Genomic DNA, 17,110 nt, shown 5'->3' on the forward strand with positions numbered 1-17,110 from the left:
AGGCTTCCGCAGCGTCAGGCGTGCGCACACGTTGCACCTTCTCGCCTTGGGCGAGTCGGGGGTGATTTCGGGTGGCAGGACAGGCGCACTGATAGATAGACCGGCGGAGCAGTGCAGATGGCGACGCTCTGTCTGACTGTGAATTCGGGAGACCCTCCGCTGGGTAAGGGCCCGGGGCCGCCAACCTGTGTGGGTTGCATCAGCCCGGGAGGGTGCGGGGCGGGGAAAGTCGCCGCGCCCAGTCTTGGCGCAGTGACGGTCACGGTCTGGGAGGTTAGGCCTGCCTCTCACCCCCGAAGTGTACACGGGGTAGGCTCTGCGCCCCTCGCCCTATGTCCCTGGCAGGTGGATTTGCTCCTGAAGACGTTTCTCTGGGGCGTGGAGGTGGGCGCTGTGTGAGCCGGGGCAGGGCCACCCGAGGCTCAGCTTCGGACCTTCTCTCCCAGAGGGATGACTCCCAGCTTACTCTCCTTTCCCTTTTAGAAATGATGTCTCCTGGAGACCGAGCACCGGACGTAGAAATAACATTTTTAAAACTTGAAATCCCATTACTTCGCTCCCCCTCTTTTAGCGTTTTCCCCTAAATCCACTTATCTTTACCTCCCTTCCTTCGTCCTCAGAAAAGATCTTCAACCCCCTTGACTTAACTTTTCTTTACGTTTCATTGGGTTCAAAGGGAACGAGGAAGATGGTCGTAGAAGTATTTAAAATTTTAACCGAGGTTGCATTTATATTAATTAAAGGTTGAAGGGTGATTGCTGGAACACCCAAGTACACTGCGGACTGATGGGGTTGGTTTACTACACATCCGATGGAGGTAGTAAACGTCAGAGAAAAGGTCTGACTTGTCATCTTCCTGATACATCTTAAATTCGATTTGGAATTGCATTTTCAACGTGGCCAAGGTTACTGTGGATAGATAGCTTAGACTTTCTGCTGTTTTTTTCTATTGTTTTCAGAAATTACACAAAATAATCAGTTTATTGAGCTTATATTTGCTAATGCATTTCTTAACATATGCATGCAAGTACTTTTCTAATGTTTGAGAGGCCTAGACTTTTAGATACAGTTGCCCACATAGGGCTGATGATTACGCAGTACATTCTCATGACAGGGTGTTTAGTGTCTGTTGGAACAAAAAACACAATTTAATAGCCATTTAAAATACTTTAAAAAATGATCTTTTAGCATATTGGTTCAAGTAATTATGGGCTAACCTCACACAAATCACTGAACTCTGAAAGAACTGGGTTTGATTCTGCAGTTGGAAAGCACTAAACAGTGTGACCTCATGGTTAAGGGCAATGACACTTGCTTCTTGGAGACCAGGTCCATCCCGACTGCCACTTACTAGTTGTGGAACCTTGGCAATTCCTTTTTTGGCATCTCCCACTGTTTCCTTGTTTGAGAAACATGGAATAATATCTCCCACATACAGTTGCTTGCCAGAATCAAATGAGACTGCAGGTCAAGTTCCTGACACACTGTAGATACTCAATAAATAGCTGTCGTTTTTACTGATGTAATTTAGAAAATCACCCTGAATATGATAGATCTGTTTCCTTAGTGAATTATAATACTGAGAATCACATCTGCCAGTATACTGAAAGTGGGTCTTAAAGAAATTTGTTGTCATTGTGAACTATAGTCCAATTATAGAATATATGTTTCTATTTGCTTCTCTCCCTCCTTTTTTTGTTTTTGATTTAATTGTTCCCAATTGTTTAATTCAAATACATTCTGTTTTTAAATAATCAATATAATTAGATGAAACATTCAGAAAAACAGATTGCATTGTGAGAATTTCCCTTATTTTATATGCATTCACCATATTTTTTAATGTTAAAATAAGTTCACACTTAAAAAGGTATAAGAATAGAACAAAGAATATTTTTTCTCCAGTGCCTTTGAAGAGCATACTGCAGGTAATGATGCTTCAGCACCCCAGGATACTCCAATATACATCTCTCTTAAGTAAGAAAACTCTATATGACTTCACAGGACCATTAAAATCAGGAAATACACATTGATACAATTCATCCATCTTCGTAGTGCAAGGATCAAAATCTAGGATCATACCTTGCACCTACTCGTTACGTCTCCCCAGTTTCTTTCAACCTGGGCTGGTTTTTTTAGTCTTTCATAGATTTAACCTCTCTGGAGATTACAGGCCGCTTACTTAAAGAATGTCCCCTGATCAGGTGTTTCATGGTCCCTTGTGACTAGATTCAGGCTACAGATCTTTGGCAGAAATAGCATAGAAACAATTCGTTGTTCTTCATTGCAGCCCAATAATTGGTACCTGAATTTTTCCCATTACTGATGATCTAATCTTGAGTACTTAAGATGGTGTCTGACAGCTTTCCCCACTGCAGAGTTTTCCATTTTGCAGTTAACGGGCATTTTGTGTGGAGATGCTCTGGTACCATGTAAACATTTCACTCCCCGTCAAACCTTTACCCACTGGATTCAGCATCCGTTAGTGCTTCCTGCCCAACTTGATTATGATTAAGATGATGCCAGATGGTGACCTTCAGTTCTGCCGTTTTTTCCACATGTATTAGTTGGCTTTTTTTCCTGAGAAGATCTTTTTCTCGTTTAAAAAAATTCATAGCAAAATATACTTAATAGGTTATACTCCGAATTATTTTTCATTTTCTGTTTTTAAAGTTAAAAATTTTTATTTTTAAAATTAGTTTTATTGAGTTACAAGTTGCATATAATAAAGTTTGCCAGTTTTAAGTTGTAAATTGATTGACAGATGTGTACAGTGTGTAACCACCAAAATAATGAAATAAAATACTTCCCTCACTTCAGAAAGTTCCCTCATGCCTCTTTGCAGTCAGTCCCCTTCCCCCATCTCTGGCCCTTGATAGTCACTGATCTGCTTTCTGTCACTATTTTTTTCTGCTTTTCCTAGAACTTCATATACATTGAATCATATGAAACTATTCTTTTGTACATAGGATAGTTCTTTGAGATTCATCTATCTTGTTGCCTGTAATAGGAATTCAGTTTCAAAATTTGCTGTATAGGATTCTTCGGTGTCGGTACTCTAAAACTTAGATTATTTACTTTAGTGGTTAAATTGGCTCTATTTGCCAGTGGGAGCCCCTCCAGGCTGACCTCTGTGTCCTTTTGGCATATCTTTTATCATTCTTTGAGTACTTCTTGCTTTCTAGCACAGTGAAATTTTCCAGGTTTATCTTGTACCTTCCCTACCACAGCCCTGTCTCCAGTGGAGCATGGTATTTAGAAACCAGTATCTGGTTACCAGTTGTCCATCTTAGATAAATTAAGGACAACGGATTAATGAATATTTAGTAAACTTGATGATGTGTTGAGAGGCACATATCACTGTTTTAGAATATGAGTTCTGGACTGCCGTAGACCTGCGTTCAAATCCTGCCTGCCACATATTAATCAAGGACTTCGGGCTAGTTACTTAACCCCTCCAAGCCTCAGTTTTCTCTTCTATAAAACAGAGATAAAGGTGCCTACCTCTTAAGGTTACTACAGAGATTGAAAATGATAATGAATGTAAGGCATTTAGCACAGTCCCCACCACATAGCAATCACTCTAATACTATCAACAATAGCTTTTATACAAGGAACTATTCTAATTTCTTCTTTTCTCCTGAGAGAGGGAAAGATTAATTTCAGTGTCCCTAACTGGACACTGAGTATATTCAAAAACAGTTGGATTATGCCAGGGAATGGTTTCTGGTTTGTTACTTCTCCAAGACCAGAAGGCCATACTTTGCGTTTACAGACTCTAGGGAAAAATGTTTACTCCTTGCAGGTCTTAATACTGGTTTGTTGACTCATTCTCATTGCTTTATGATTCAGGTTTTAAATACCACATTGTTTATAAAGAGAAATCTTTTCATCTCATTTTTAGGAGCTTTGTTGGCAGTAGAACATGTGAAAGACAACGTCAGCATTTCTGTTGAAGAAGGGAAAGAGAATATTCTTCGTGTATCTGAGTAAGTGCTTTTATATCTGGTTTTCAGTACTGAACAGCATTTTTAAAATATTTAGGATTAAATGTTGTATGCTTGTTTCACTTGCTAACTGGTAAACGGTCCCTAAAAAGAAGTATACTTTCTTCCTCATTCTAAAAGAACTATATCCGGAGACATATCTGTCAGCACACTATCTGATCATATATCTAATCTGTCAGAAAGAAACTAGAGATGTACAGAAGGATTTATGTATATGGGTTTTTAATTCTGTTGTAATGTATTCTGGTGGAAAATTGGACGTTTTTAAAATCAGTAATAATAGGAAATAAATTTGGTAAGTCCACAGCATAGAATATTAGGCATCTGTGAAAAAAAGGCTTATGAAGAATTTTTAATGGTGGATATGTTCATAATCTAATGTTAGTAAAAAAGCAAGACATAAATGTAAAATTACATATCTACAAAGAAAAAAATGAGAAGTATACAGCACTTTTAATATTTCTTTCTGAGTTTTGGAATTGTGGGGTTTTTTTTTTCTTTTTGCTTCTCTGTGTTTTCAGAATTTTCTGTAATGAGCATATACTGTATGTTCTTGATTAAGATGGATTATTTGCATCCCAGGATATAGGGAAGATTGCGTGCCCTTGGACTTATCTCTTTCTTTTGGAACCCACTGAAAAGAATTTAAAAGAACTGGGAAGGGAAACATTCTCTTGTTTAACGAAACTAAGGAATAAACACAACATGGTTTCAGATCCTTTTAAGAATATTTTGCCAGATGGTGGAATTTGGACCACATTGAAAGAGGGTTTCAAGGGTATTCTCAAGCAGGATGCAGAATTCTGAAATGGTTTAAATGGTCTATAATAAACTGACAGAAAGACTTGTATTGGGGAAGGGCAACGTATGCAACGTATACAACGTATGTATGATTGCTCTTCATGTACAATTTTTACTTTTCCGTGGAATTATTGTTGTTTGCTTTGTTCTCTTCTGAAGCCTTTCTGATTCCTATCTTTTCTGTGTGACTTGCAGGAAGTTTGCAGACATCTTCCCTTAGGATTCAGTATTTAGAAATTTCACAATAATATGCCTTAGTCTGGATCTATTTTTCATCTGTTCTTCTGGGTGCTTGATTGCTCCCTTTAATGTGGAAACTTAGAAATCCTCTTTTGGGGAATTAGAAAATATTTTCTGTGGTAACTTTCCATTTTCTGTTCTTTATGTGGGTGCTAGGATTTGTCCTCTTATTTTCTTAAAGTGTCGCTGTCACTTTCCTTTTTTTTTTTTTTCATTTTTCCTCACTTTCTGGAGAGTTCTTCAACTTTTTTTATTCTGTTTTTCTATTGAGTTTTTGTTTTTGCTGTTACATTTTTTTGTATCTGAGCTTTCTGTTATTTATTATCTAGATATAGTATCCTGTTCTTATTTTACGATTGCACTGTGTTTTGTTTTGTTTTTTCTTTTTTGCGGTACGCGGGCCTCTCACTGTTGTGGCCTCTCCCGTTGCGAAGCACAGGCTCCAGACGTGCAGGCTCAGCGGCCATGGCTCACGGGCCCAGCCGCTCTGCGGCATGTGGGATCTTCCCGGACAGGGGCACGAACCCGTGTCCCCTGCATTGGCAGGCGGAATCTCAACCACTCCACCACTAGGGAAGCCCTGCACTATATTTTTTCATTGCTCAGAGGAAATTTATTCACTTACTTTTAAAGTTTTCTATTCCTTGATTTGTTCAGTTTACATCTGTGTGTTTGTTTTGGTTGCTACCTTTTAAGTTAAAGGCTTTCTTCAGATATTTGGTAACTTCTTATGGTTTTCTTAGATTTTGACTGGGAGAGTAAAGCTGCTTACAAGTTCTGAACTCCAAGGTGAGCCTGTCAGTTCTGAGCTTTACTCTGGGGCGATCAGACTGAGCTGCTCATTTGAAGGAACTTCTGGTGTTAGCATCCTTGATTCTTTTCTTCCTGGGTGGATCAGATTATCTATCCAGAGATGACTTTCAGTCTCCTGTTCGGAAGGTGAAGGAGAGCGGGTGCCAGAATATTTTGGGAGCTGAGGGTGGGAAGAAAGCTGAGGATCTCAGCATCCAGTATACGTGTATTCTTTTATTCTCTTTGTTACCTCTATAGACCAACTTGCACCTGTGCCAGATTTCCCCCATTTGAGAGACCCTCTGTTTTAGTCTTTAGAGAATAAGGCTCCGGTTTTTGCCAGGATTGGGTAAGGGGAGTAGCCAAGCTCTGCAGCATAGAGTTTGGAGCTATCTGTGTTTCTGACTGATTTTTTTTTTTTTTTCTGACTGATTTTTAAGTAGACTTTCAACCAAGCCTCCTTATTTTAGTCCCAATTCACTCTCACTTCCAAGGATACCTGGTTTCATTGATGCGTAAGTCTTTAGAGGATTCTAAAATTTAAATTGGGTTGGTTTTCAGCTTTGTCCACTGTCCAGTTAAGATTCAGTTTTTTCAGGCCTATTAACTCCATCTGCTTTCTAGCTTCTGAAATTTTACTGCTATTGTCTCTTCTCCTTAGTCTCTTTTTCCTTATAGGATCAGTTTTGATGAGGTTTGATCTACCATGTTTACCTGTAAGTTGATAAAACCAGCTTCTTTATGACGGTATATCCTTGGCTTCATTGCCTTGATTTATTTTAAATCACTTTATTCTCGATATCCCAATTTTCATACTTTCACCGCTGAATAGACACGTAGAAACCAATAGTTAGAAAGATAAAACATCATATAGATAGTCTACTCTGAAGTGAATTATTGGATTTAGCTGAACATCTCAAAACAAATTAGAATTTGATAGAACAGAGTAAAGAACAAATTGGATCTATTTTTTTTACTATACTAGAAAATACATGGCATATATTTGTCTCTTTTATAAGATTTCTATTTTTACATTTTTCATAAGTCTCATGACTTACTGATTTGCTAGAGCCACAGTAATATTTTATCTCATACTTATATATTCTAGAAATGTGGTATTCACGGATATAAATTCCATACTTCGCTACTTGGCTAGAATTGCAACTACAGCTGGGCTGTATGGCTGTAACCTGTTGGAACATACTGAGGTAAGGAATGAACGTTTCCTTGGGTGTGTTTTATTTTGTTTTGATTTAGGCTTTGGCTCTTTTGCGAACTTCATTTTATTGTTGGCTTATGGACTATTACTCTGTTTAAGGATATTAACAGAGTGTTAATCAGAGACCAAGTTAAGGAATTCTCATCTGTTTTTATTTTCAGAAAAAAAAGTCTTAGCTCCTAAGTTTGCACTTTCAAACCCATACCAGCTGTTGGGTCATTTAGTGCTGACTTCCTCTTCCTGGATTCCTGGAATTTCATAGCTGGATGTGACTGCAAAGGTCATCTTATGCTCTTATGCAGCTTTCTTACCTGGCAGATGAGGCAGCAGTTCTTGAAAAGTTACAAGGGCTCAGGGTCACACACATTTTCCTTTTCAAGTATATACCTTATTAACTATAGCAGTAGTAGATTAACTTTCAATACGGCACTTTAGATGCCTTTTTTTCCCCTGTTTGTATTCAGCTCTAACTTTCCTAAATCTTACAAAATTCAGAATATAAAGAATAGTTTCCAGGTATTTACTTCTAAATTCCGCAAGTGGATGAATCTGTTTGGCTGGGTACTGTCTGTTGCATTCGGTCAGGCTCATTATTCCTTTCTGCTTCCAGTTTTCATATTTTCCTTTTTCTTCCCTGAAGTGCCTCTTCACACCCCTGCAAAAAAAAAAAAAAAAAAGAAAACAGAGAAAAATAACCATATGTGTTTAAGTGCCAGTTTAGATCCCAGGCAATTACAGTTAAATCCACATAATGGTAAATTCTGTAATTGAGATGAGACAGGCATGGTTCTAACTGAGGTTGTTTGTTTGCTTGTTTGTTTAACTCTAAACCCTGGGATGCATTTCTTTTCACAGATTGATCACTGGTTGGAGTTTAGTGCTACAAAATTGTCTTCATGTGATTTGTTTACTTCTGCAATCAACGAACTCAGTCATTGCCTATCTCTGAGAACATACTTAGTTGGAAACTCCTTGAGCTTAGCAGATTTATGTGTTTGGGCCACCCTAAAAGGTATCAGTAATTCTTCTTGAAGAATTTCTATTTTAATTATTTAATATTTTGCTGGATAAGAGGTACATGTATTTCTACGTATATGAGCATCTATCTACCTCATGGCAGTCACTTAGGACTTTCTCACAAAGGAACGACCTCCCTGGCTATTTTATTCCTCTCCGGTTAAAGGAATTCCCCATCCTCTGCTGTCCCTGGAGGTTGACCCCATCTTGCTACTGCAGCTCCTCTCTTGCCTTTGGAGCTGGCCTTGTTCCTCATCCCATTTATGTCAGCACCTTTCCTGTCTCAGCCATTACTTAACTCCAGTTACTGTTGTTTCTGGTTGTCCAGTATGTGTGTGGGGGGCGGGGTGAGCTGGAGTTGTTTCTCTGGGAGGTCACCTTTTCCATCTTCTATGAGTAGTCAGAATATGGGATTGATGAGAGACACAAAGGGGGCTTGAATTTTGTTAGTTTATTTAAAAAACAAAAAAACCCTGCAGCAAATATGCCAAAATGTTTTATCATTCTTTAAATCTGGGTTATGTGAGCATTTTAAAAATTTCTTTAATATACTCTGTACCTTTTTTTTGGGCCACACCCCGCGGCTTGCAGGATCTTAGTTCCCTGACCAGGGATGCTGAACCAGCGCCCTCGGCCATGAAAGCATGGAGTCCTAACCACTGGGCCACCAGAAAACTCCCTCTCTGTACTTTTTTTTGTGGCTTAACCTTTTCTCCAAATTAAATTAAATTGTTATAACAATAACCAATGTAAAATGAAGGACTTTCCTAGCTAGAACTTTTCATCTGTAGGTTTATGACATTTTGGTCTTTTGATTTTTGAGTTAATGTTCATAAAAGGAAGATAATATCTTATGGAGGTAGCTTTGTGATGCTAAAGAATTACATAAACTTTCCTTCAGTACCATTTTTGATATTACAACTGAAGAAAAGAGCTACTTCTTGATCTTGATTTTTATTTTGTTCTCTAGTGGATCCACTTAAAGCTTTTCCTCAGTTATGAAATGTAGCATTGGCCTTCTAGTGGGTGTGTGGCAGTGGTGAGGGCAGGATTTAGGATTCACTCTAGTGAACTGAAATGAAAAAATATTTTAAATTAATTTTTGTGAATTCTTAAAATATGTTGAAGTATTAGAAATCACTTCCATGTGTACCCAGATTTTTAAAATTGCATTATAGAAGCACAGCTTTAAGCCATCTCATTTACTTAAATTAACCACGACTGGAACTTTGCTTTTGAATTTGCAGATATGTTGAATGGTTTTAAAATTATGTTTGCTAATAGGAAATGCTGCATGGCAGGAACAGTTGGAACAGAACAAAGCTCCAGTTCATGTAAAACGCTGGTTTGGTTTTCTTGAAGCCCAGCAGGCCTTCCAGTCAGTAGGCACCAAGTGGAATGTTTCAACAACCAAAGCTAAAGTGGTAAGCCTTTAAAATTTTTTTTAATGCTCACATCTTGTCTGCCTGAGATCTTAGATCTGAAAAGAAAATTATGTTCATAGTTTGGTTGTTTTTTTTTTTTTTCCCTGATTAAAAAGGATCTTCTTGGAAGAATTTGTCATTGTTGAGTCTTGGCTTGCCTTTAACTGCTTGCCTACGTTAAGCCTTAATCTTCATAATTATATTTCTAGATGATTATGATCATCCATTGTGCGTCCCTTAGGAAATCCAAAGTCCAAGTAACTTAAATTATTTTATAACTATACCATCTTTTCTTCCTCCCAGATTTTCTATTCTCTGGGTTTTGAACCATTGTGACCTTTGAGTCCTGGGGTTCTGTAGAGCCTTTTTGTTGATTCTGTAGGAAGACGTGACATTGAATACATTAGAAAAAGGCCTTTCCCCCAATTACAGTCGCTTTACTTTGATCTGTTTACATATTACAGAGAATATGTTTACATATTTACATATTACAAATTTTACTCCGATGCAGTACAATTTGAAAACTGTTGTCTGCTTGGGTAAAGACACCACAGTCACCTCAGTTGTTCTGAGAAAGTATTCACCACTTTCCACCTCTTAACTGGTCAACAAGTTCCATTATTATTACTTGTATCTATAGATTTGTCTTCTATCTCCACTGCTGTTGATTTTTATTGAGGCCTCATTACCCCCAGTTTGTTTTAAGACCATAATCTCATCACTGAACTTCCTTTTGTTTTTTGGTCTCTTCTTTTTTCTCGTTGAGACTTTGCAGTGTACTGGGTATAGTTTTAGAAAATACAGATAAGTAATTCCATACCCCTGAGGATTCCCCACTGCCAGAAACATAAAAGTCAACCTTATAAAGGCCTTCATGTTTTGGGCTTAATCGACTATCAGCATCTTGCCTACCCACTCAACATGTACTCCTAACATTGCACTGCTTTTCCCTGACTTTCAGTCTTACCTGTGCTGTTATTCCTTTTCTTAGAATGACTGCCCTTGTATACTCTCCATCTGATATATTTGCATTTATTTTTCAAGGTGCAGCTTGGTTCTTGCCTCCTTTTAAGCATTTTCCTGACGACCCTAAATGCTGTTGGTTAACTTCAACTGATTTTGAATCTTCAAGTGCAGGGACAATATTCTAGCCAGTTTTTTCTCATAACCAAGCTTGGTGCATAGTGGGTACTGAGTAAGTATTTGTTGAATGAATTTATTCTTTAAACATTTAACCATGTAACTATTTTTGTTGTTGTTGTTCTGCTTTTCAGGTACCTGAGAAAAAGCAAGATGTTGGGAAATTTGTTGAGCTTCCAGGTGCTGAGATGGGAAAGGTTACCGTCAGATTTCCTCCAGAGGCTAGTGGGTAAGAAAATATACCTTATAATTGGATACATTTAGTGGAAAAGCTTTAAGACAGTTATCAAATACTTTAAAAATCAATAGGTTAATATATAGAAGGAAATAAGTAAGATTTTAATTGTGGGAGTTAAAATTCTAAACATCTTAATAGTTTTAAAATTATTGATAGTTAATTTATAAAAAGTTTGTAGTTTTCGCTTATTAAAGCAATAGGAAAAATAACATTTTAATTTTATTCCAGGCAGAATTTTAATTGTAAATAGAAAAACATCCATTAATAGAAAGGCTTAAGTTTTATTAACATTTTGAGATTTTGGGGGTATCTTTTAATAAGGGTTTGTATTTGTACCCTGAGCAATCCTTTCAGTTAGCCGAAGAAGTTATGGTAGACGTATTTTAAGTTATTTTTTTTCCCAAATAAAGTAAGTGGAGTCCTGAAAAGCCCATTCCTATTCATTAGTTTCCACTATTAGTAGGTTTCAAAACCCTTTTCACTTTTGGCAGCCATAGAAAATAATAATATATGACTAGCTTGTTAGGGAAAAGGACTGCTGTGGCTGGAGCCACCGGCATGGGTCTGCCTGGGTCCTTGCCCAGCATTCCCCAAGGCTGAGGGCAGTCTCTGCCTTTGCACATGTCAGTCTCTGTGACTCATGCTGGACGAACTTTGTAAAAGAACCCTTCCGGTGATGCTAATATAATAAAATGCCTTTTGTTAAAGCAGTTAGCCTTAGGAACTTAGCCATTGGGAAAGTATTGTGTCATATTTTACACATGAGATGGTTTTTTTCCCCCAAATTTTGTTTAATTTCAGATTTTGTATTCTATAGCCAAATTCTTACCCATCTGTGATAAATGGAGTATGTAGACAGTAGGAAGTGGCAGATAAGGAAACTATTTTATTTTAGCCGTTCTTAATATAGTTCTTCACAAGCTATTTTATAAGTGCCATTAACAGCAAGCCAGTGTTAGAATTCCACATTTTCTCTCTGCTTTTCTAAGTTTGCCGATTTAGGTGGTGAAATAAAGGACAGGTAGAAGGAGATGAAAGGGAAATAACGGTTCTGGGAAATACACAGACTGAATCATTAAATGATTGATTGATAGCTAAGTGGAGTCAGTCATAAATAATACTTACTTTACATAGTTTAATTCCCTCAGATATCCTGGGTCCCTACCACCCAATATTCTGCTCTTGTGTTCTTGGTGTGAGAGGTCATGGTTGTTCCGTTGGGTAGTGACTTTAATGGTTTGATAAAAGCTAGTTTTTTAGCCATGGCTCTTTATAGCTATGCCATTTGAACATTTGTCCCTTTTGAATCTTTTTATATTTTCTGTCACTCTCACTTCTTGGAATAGTGAGCTCCTCATATTTATTATTTACTGTATAAAATATGTTTATTTGTTGTGAGTTATGTCATTTCAGTCCAACAGTTGAATACAGTTTTGGAATTTGGAATATAAGTCAGTGTTCAGGTTTAAAAACATTCATAATTTTGATCATATCTCCTTATACTGCAAAACAAGTCTTCTTTAATTGGTTTTTTAATCATTTTTTTTTCCTGTGTCTTTCATGAAGGCCAGAGGCTTGAATTTTGCCTTTTATTCATATTCATAGCTAACACATAGATTAGCATCTGTTATGTGCAGGTACTTACCAAGCACTTTACATGTAGTAACTTGTTTAATCCTGTTAGCCCTGTGAAGAAGGCACTGTTATTATCTCGTTTTCCAAATGGTTTCAGAAACTGATTCATACAACGTTTTAGCAACTTGCCAAATGCAAACCTACGCTGTCTGGCTCTAGAATCCATATGACTGAAAATTACGTGCCTATGTCTGTTTTGTGTGGGAAAAGCCCAATATAGCATCAGTACTAACTAGTGCAGCATGGAACATAGTTTTCTTTAGCTCTCCTGACGTAGTTGTCTCTTGAGCCAATTATTTTACTTACCTTGTGAATATTTTATAGTCCTGTTAGCTTTTTGAGGTTTAGAATTGTTAGAATTGCACACATTATTTTAGATTCAGAGATAGTATCTTTAAGTGTAATAGTTTGATTTCATCACACCTCTTAAGGGTAATTCCTGTATGTAAAGCACATTAACTGTCAATTAGTAGGTAGTCAGTGATTATTAGTCTTCTTTTTTCTCTTCTTAACATGTTATTGGGTGTAGCACTTTCAGTGAAAACTGCACAAAGTATTTCTGTTTCATTTTCAGAACTCACAGTCCTTTGTTTTACTTTTAATAAACCTTAAATTTTAGAGTAGTTTTAGATTTATAGGAATATTGCAGGAAAAAAAAGAAACCCCAAAAGTTACCTTCTACCTGTACCCAGTTTTCCCTAATGTTAACTAACATCTTACATTACTATGGTACCTTTGTCACAATTAATGAACCAATATTGATATATAGTTATTACCTAAACTCCATACTTTTTTAGATTTCATTAGTTCTTCCCTAATGTCCTTTTTCTCTTCCAGGATCTCATCTGGGATGCTACTTATGGTGCTTTATTTTATGCAGAAAGTTTTGAGTAACCCTCAATGCATTGCATTGTACTTGTCTGCATTAACCTATGCATATAAACTCCTTAAAATTGAATCATTGACCTAGAATGCTGTGTGACTATCTAAAGAAATAGACTGATTTTAGAAATGATATAAAGACATATCATTGTACTTTTCCCTCCCGGAGCTCTTGATATCAACTGAGATCAGAGGTGTGCATGAAACCAGGTGACTGTAGAGCAGTGCAACTGTGGCTGCTGTTATTGATGAAAAGTGTATTTTCAACAATAGTGGTTTAGGATATTGCTTTTCACCCACTTCATTGATAGAGGAGGATGTTGATATGTAATAATATTAACAGTGCCTCTGATTTATTTTATTCTGTGTAATGGTCAGCTGCCCATAGGTTGTGATCTGTGGAATATTGGTACTGGATGAGACCTTCAAGATCATTTAGTTAAAATCTTTTCATTTTGGCTTCTGAGAAAACTAAAGCCTAGAGAAGTAAAGTGCTTTCTTGTGGCTTTCTAATTCTCATGTGCTCTTTTATTTAATTGTCACAGTCACAGTGGCATCCTCAGAGGTGCTTCTGTCTTGTTTGCAATGGACGGGCTGCCAGTTCTCAGTAGCATCTGGTCTTAGTAAAGATCCACTATTGTGTAGCATTGCAAACAGTTTTGGAAGCAGTTTTCCTCTAACTAAATTACCTTTCATTCCTCAGTAAGAAAAAAAAAAAAAAAGGAAAATAGAGATTAGCCTTAAGGTTGTAATGTTTGTCAATAACTTAATTCCTTTGTGAGAGGTTACATATGAAATTGTTTCTTATGACTATTTTATAAATGTTGTAGTCTTTTTCTTCCTCAGGGGCAGATTTTCTATTACAGTACTTCTTGTTAGCAAATAAAACAAGACTGGAATACCAGCTAGAAGGATTTCTGTTTAGTTCTCATCTCCTCAAAAAGGTTAAGTTTAAGTATTTAGTTAAAACATGTTAATGAGTTTCTTTGTAAAATGTTTTTGTTTTAGTTACTTACACATTGGGCATGCGAAAGCTGCTCTTCTGAACCAGCACTACCAGGTTAACTTTAAAGGGAAACTGATCATGAGATTTGATGACACAAATCCTGAAAAAGAAAAGGAAGATTTTGAGAAGGTAATTAAAGGTGTAGTGATGACCCTTTGTCAGTAAAGTTGATTAAAATTAGAGGGTGACCTGGTACCTTCATGGTATGAAAATTTAAGTTTGTTCTCATAGCTGCTTCTTTTGCTCATCTATGTATTCTTTGCCTGAGACCTAAGCCAAGAATTGTTGAGCTCCCATACCAAAAAACGTCAGTTTATTTTCTTCCTCCTCAACTGTTGTAGAATTTACTTAAGTGTTACATTTTCCTGCAAGTATCACTTTCTTAAATGAATTGGTCACTAGAGGCAGGTTTCCTTTTTGTCATATAATTTTATGAATGAAACGAACACTAAGTAGGTGTTGGAAAATGTGAAGGTTTCCTAGCCTCTTATATCATCTGTTTAGAAGCACTGTAATATATTCAAAGAGAGGGCAAATGATTGTCAGCATGACCAATAATAATCAGCTTTTCCAGAATAAATGGAAAGCACCATGAGATCAGCTTTCTCAGCTGGAAATTTGGAGGCTAGTGTAATGAATATCTCTCTCTTTTGTTTGTTTTTTTTTTTTTCTTTTCTGATCTAATATCATACAGCTTCCACAGCCATTTCCAGGCTCTGTAAGACAGATGGTGTATTATTACATTTGCCCAAATGCAGTGTCAAGGATTGAAAATACACAAGAAAATGCGAAAGATAAACTGATGGTTATTTTGGATTCTTACTGCAGGTTATCTTGGAAGATGTCGCAATGTTGCATATCAAACCAGATCAATTTACTTACACCTCGGATCATTTTGAAACTATAATGAAATACGCAGAGAAGCTGATTCAGGAAGGGAAGGCTTATGTGGATGACACTCCTGCTGAGCAGATGAAAGCAGAACGTGAGCAGAGGATAGAATCCAAACATAGAAGAAACCGTAAGGCACATTTCGTGTTTTATATTTTAATCGATATTCTTCTTGTATTCTGCTTCTTCAGTAGAAAATGATTTCTGTGAAAGATGATGGTTTGAAACATGTTTGGAAATATCTTTCATATGTTAATTCATCCCTTAGAAATCTTTTCTTTCTCTATCATCTTTACGTTGTTATTACTTTGTTAGCATGTGTGTGCCCTCAGCATCTCACTTGTTACCTGTAGTCTTTTGCACTGCATTCACTCCATGTAATTCCTTCTGTAGCTTTTTGTAGTTCTCTCAATTTAAATACTTAGCCTTTCTAATTAGAATGTTTGATGATAATGTTAGCCATACCCACATCTTCCTATCAGCATGTGAGTAAATGTGAATATAATATGTAAGCTTGATGCTACCCTATGTCTGAAATATCACTTAACAAAAAAGCATATTTGTTATTACTTGTTCCTGAGCTTCTGAATCTGGCTGTTTTTATTCTGTAATTATGTTCCAGAACTTCCACACTACTATACTTAAATGTTTTTTTTTAAAGTTTTTAAAATTTTATTATCCAGTCTTTTTTTAGTATATATATATATATATATATATATATATATATATATATATACCTTTTTTTAAAATTAATTAATTTATTTTTGTCTGTGTTGGGTCTTCGTTGCTGCACACGGGATTTCTCTAGTTGTGGCGAGTGGGGGCTACTCTTTGTTGTGGTTCACGTGCTTCACATTGTGGTGGCTTCTCTTGTTGCGGAGCATGGGCTCTAGGCATGCGGCTTCAGTAGTTGTGGCTCGTGAGCTCTAGAGCGCAGGCTCAGTAGCTGTGGCACACAGGCTGAGTTGCTCCGCGGCATGTGGGATCTTCCTGGACCAGGGATCGAACCCGTGTCCCCTGCATTGGCAGGCAGATTCTTAACCACTGCTCCACCAGGGAAGCCCTATACTTAAGATAAATCTTGAGTGTCACATTTGGGAAGTGTAGTAAATTCAAAGTGTTATGGAAGTCTTTTTTTTTTTTTTTTTTTACCCCCTTTTAAATGTTTCTCTACATTTTCAGATAGTTAACAACTGGACTTTTAGACCTAACCTGATTCTTTGAGAACAGGTAAAGTGTCCGTGGTATCTTCAGTAGATTCCACAGAGAATCATTGTTTAACAGTTCTTTCTTATTCATATGGGGCAGGTACCTACCTGACATAGGTAGGACCGTAGTCAGTGGGGATATAGAGTTTTTTCCCTGGGATAAACTTGTATCACTTTTTCTATCATCTCTCATTTTTGGGGATCCAAGAGTATCCTGCTTTCTGCTGGAATGACTGAAGGTGCTTTTGGGGAGCCGAGGGGCTCAGGCTCTCAGCCAGAGATGTGTTCTTTAGATGGGCATGTGCTGCAGTACCGATGCCTGGGCCGGGTCAAACCGGTCTGTCCCATGGGTGTGAGGTGGCAAAGGAACAGAACGCTTCTGCTTCCAACACCCAGTGTTAAATTGGAGGGGGCGACTGATCGGCCAGTTGTGCCATGATGGGAACATGGAAAACACTGGCTGAGAGAAGCCTTCAGGCCTTAGACATCATCTCTTACCCTTCATCAGTGCTACATCAGTGGAATGTATTGACTTCTAAAACAGGGAGAGAGTACGTTTCCTAAGTGTTTTGTGGAATTTCTTCATTAAAAAAACTGCATTTACTCTTGGTAT

The 17,110-nt window shown here is 37.3% G+C and overlaps 1 protein-coding gene across 1 annotated transcript in view; it reads left to right on the plus strand.

Moving 5' to 3' along the window:
* Positions 1-17,110, plus strand: part of EPRS1 (glutamyl-prolyl-tRNA synthetase 1) — a 69,061-nt gene continuing 51,951 nt past the window's right edge. Inside the window, exons 1-8 of the mRNA XM_065895980.1 lie at positions 1-163; positions 3,902-3,986; positions 6,946-7,045; positions 7,912-8,068; positions 9,358-9,497; positions 10,772-10,866; positions 14,401-14,527; positions 15,227-15,419. Coding sequence (XP_065752052.1) covers positions 118-163; positions 3,902-3,986; positions 6,946-7,045; positions 7,912-8,068; positions 9,358-9,497; positions 10,772-10,866; positions 14,401-14,527; positions 15,227-15,419 — 943 coding nt within the window. The 5' untranslated portion in view covers positions 1-117. The remainder of the gene's footprint in view (positions 164-3,901; positions 3,987-6,945; positions 7,046-7,911; positions 8,069-9,357; positions 9,498-10,771; positions 10,867-14,400; positions 14,528-15,226; positions 15,420-17,110) is intronic.

This window comes from Phocoena phocoena, chromosome 1, assembly GCF_963924675.1.
Source record: "Phocoena phocoena chromosome 1, mPhoPho1.1, whole genome shotgun sequence".
NCBI lineage: Eukaryota > Metazoa > Chordata > Mammalia > Artiodactyla > Phocoenidae > Phocoena > Phocoena phocoena.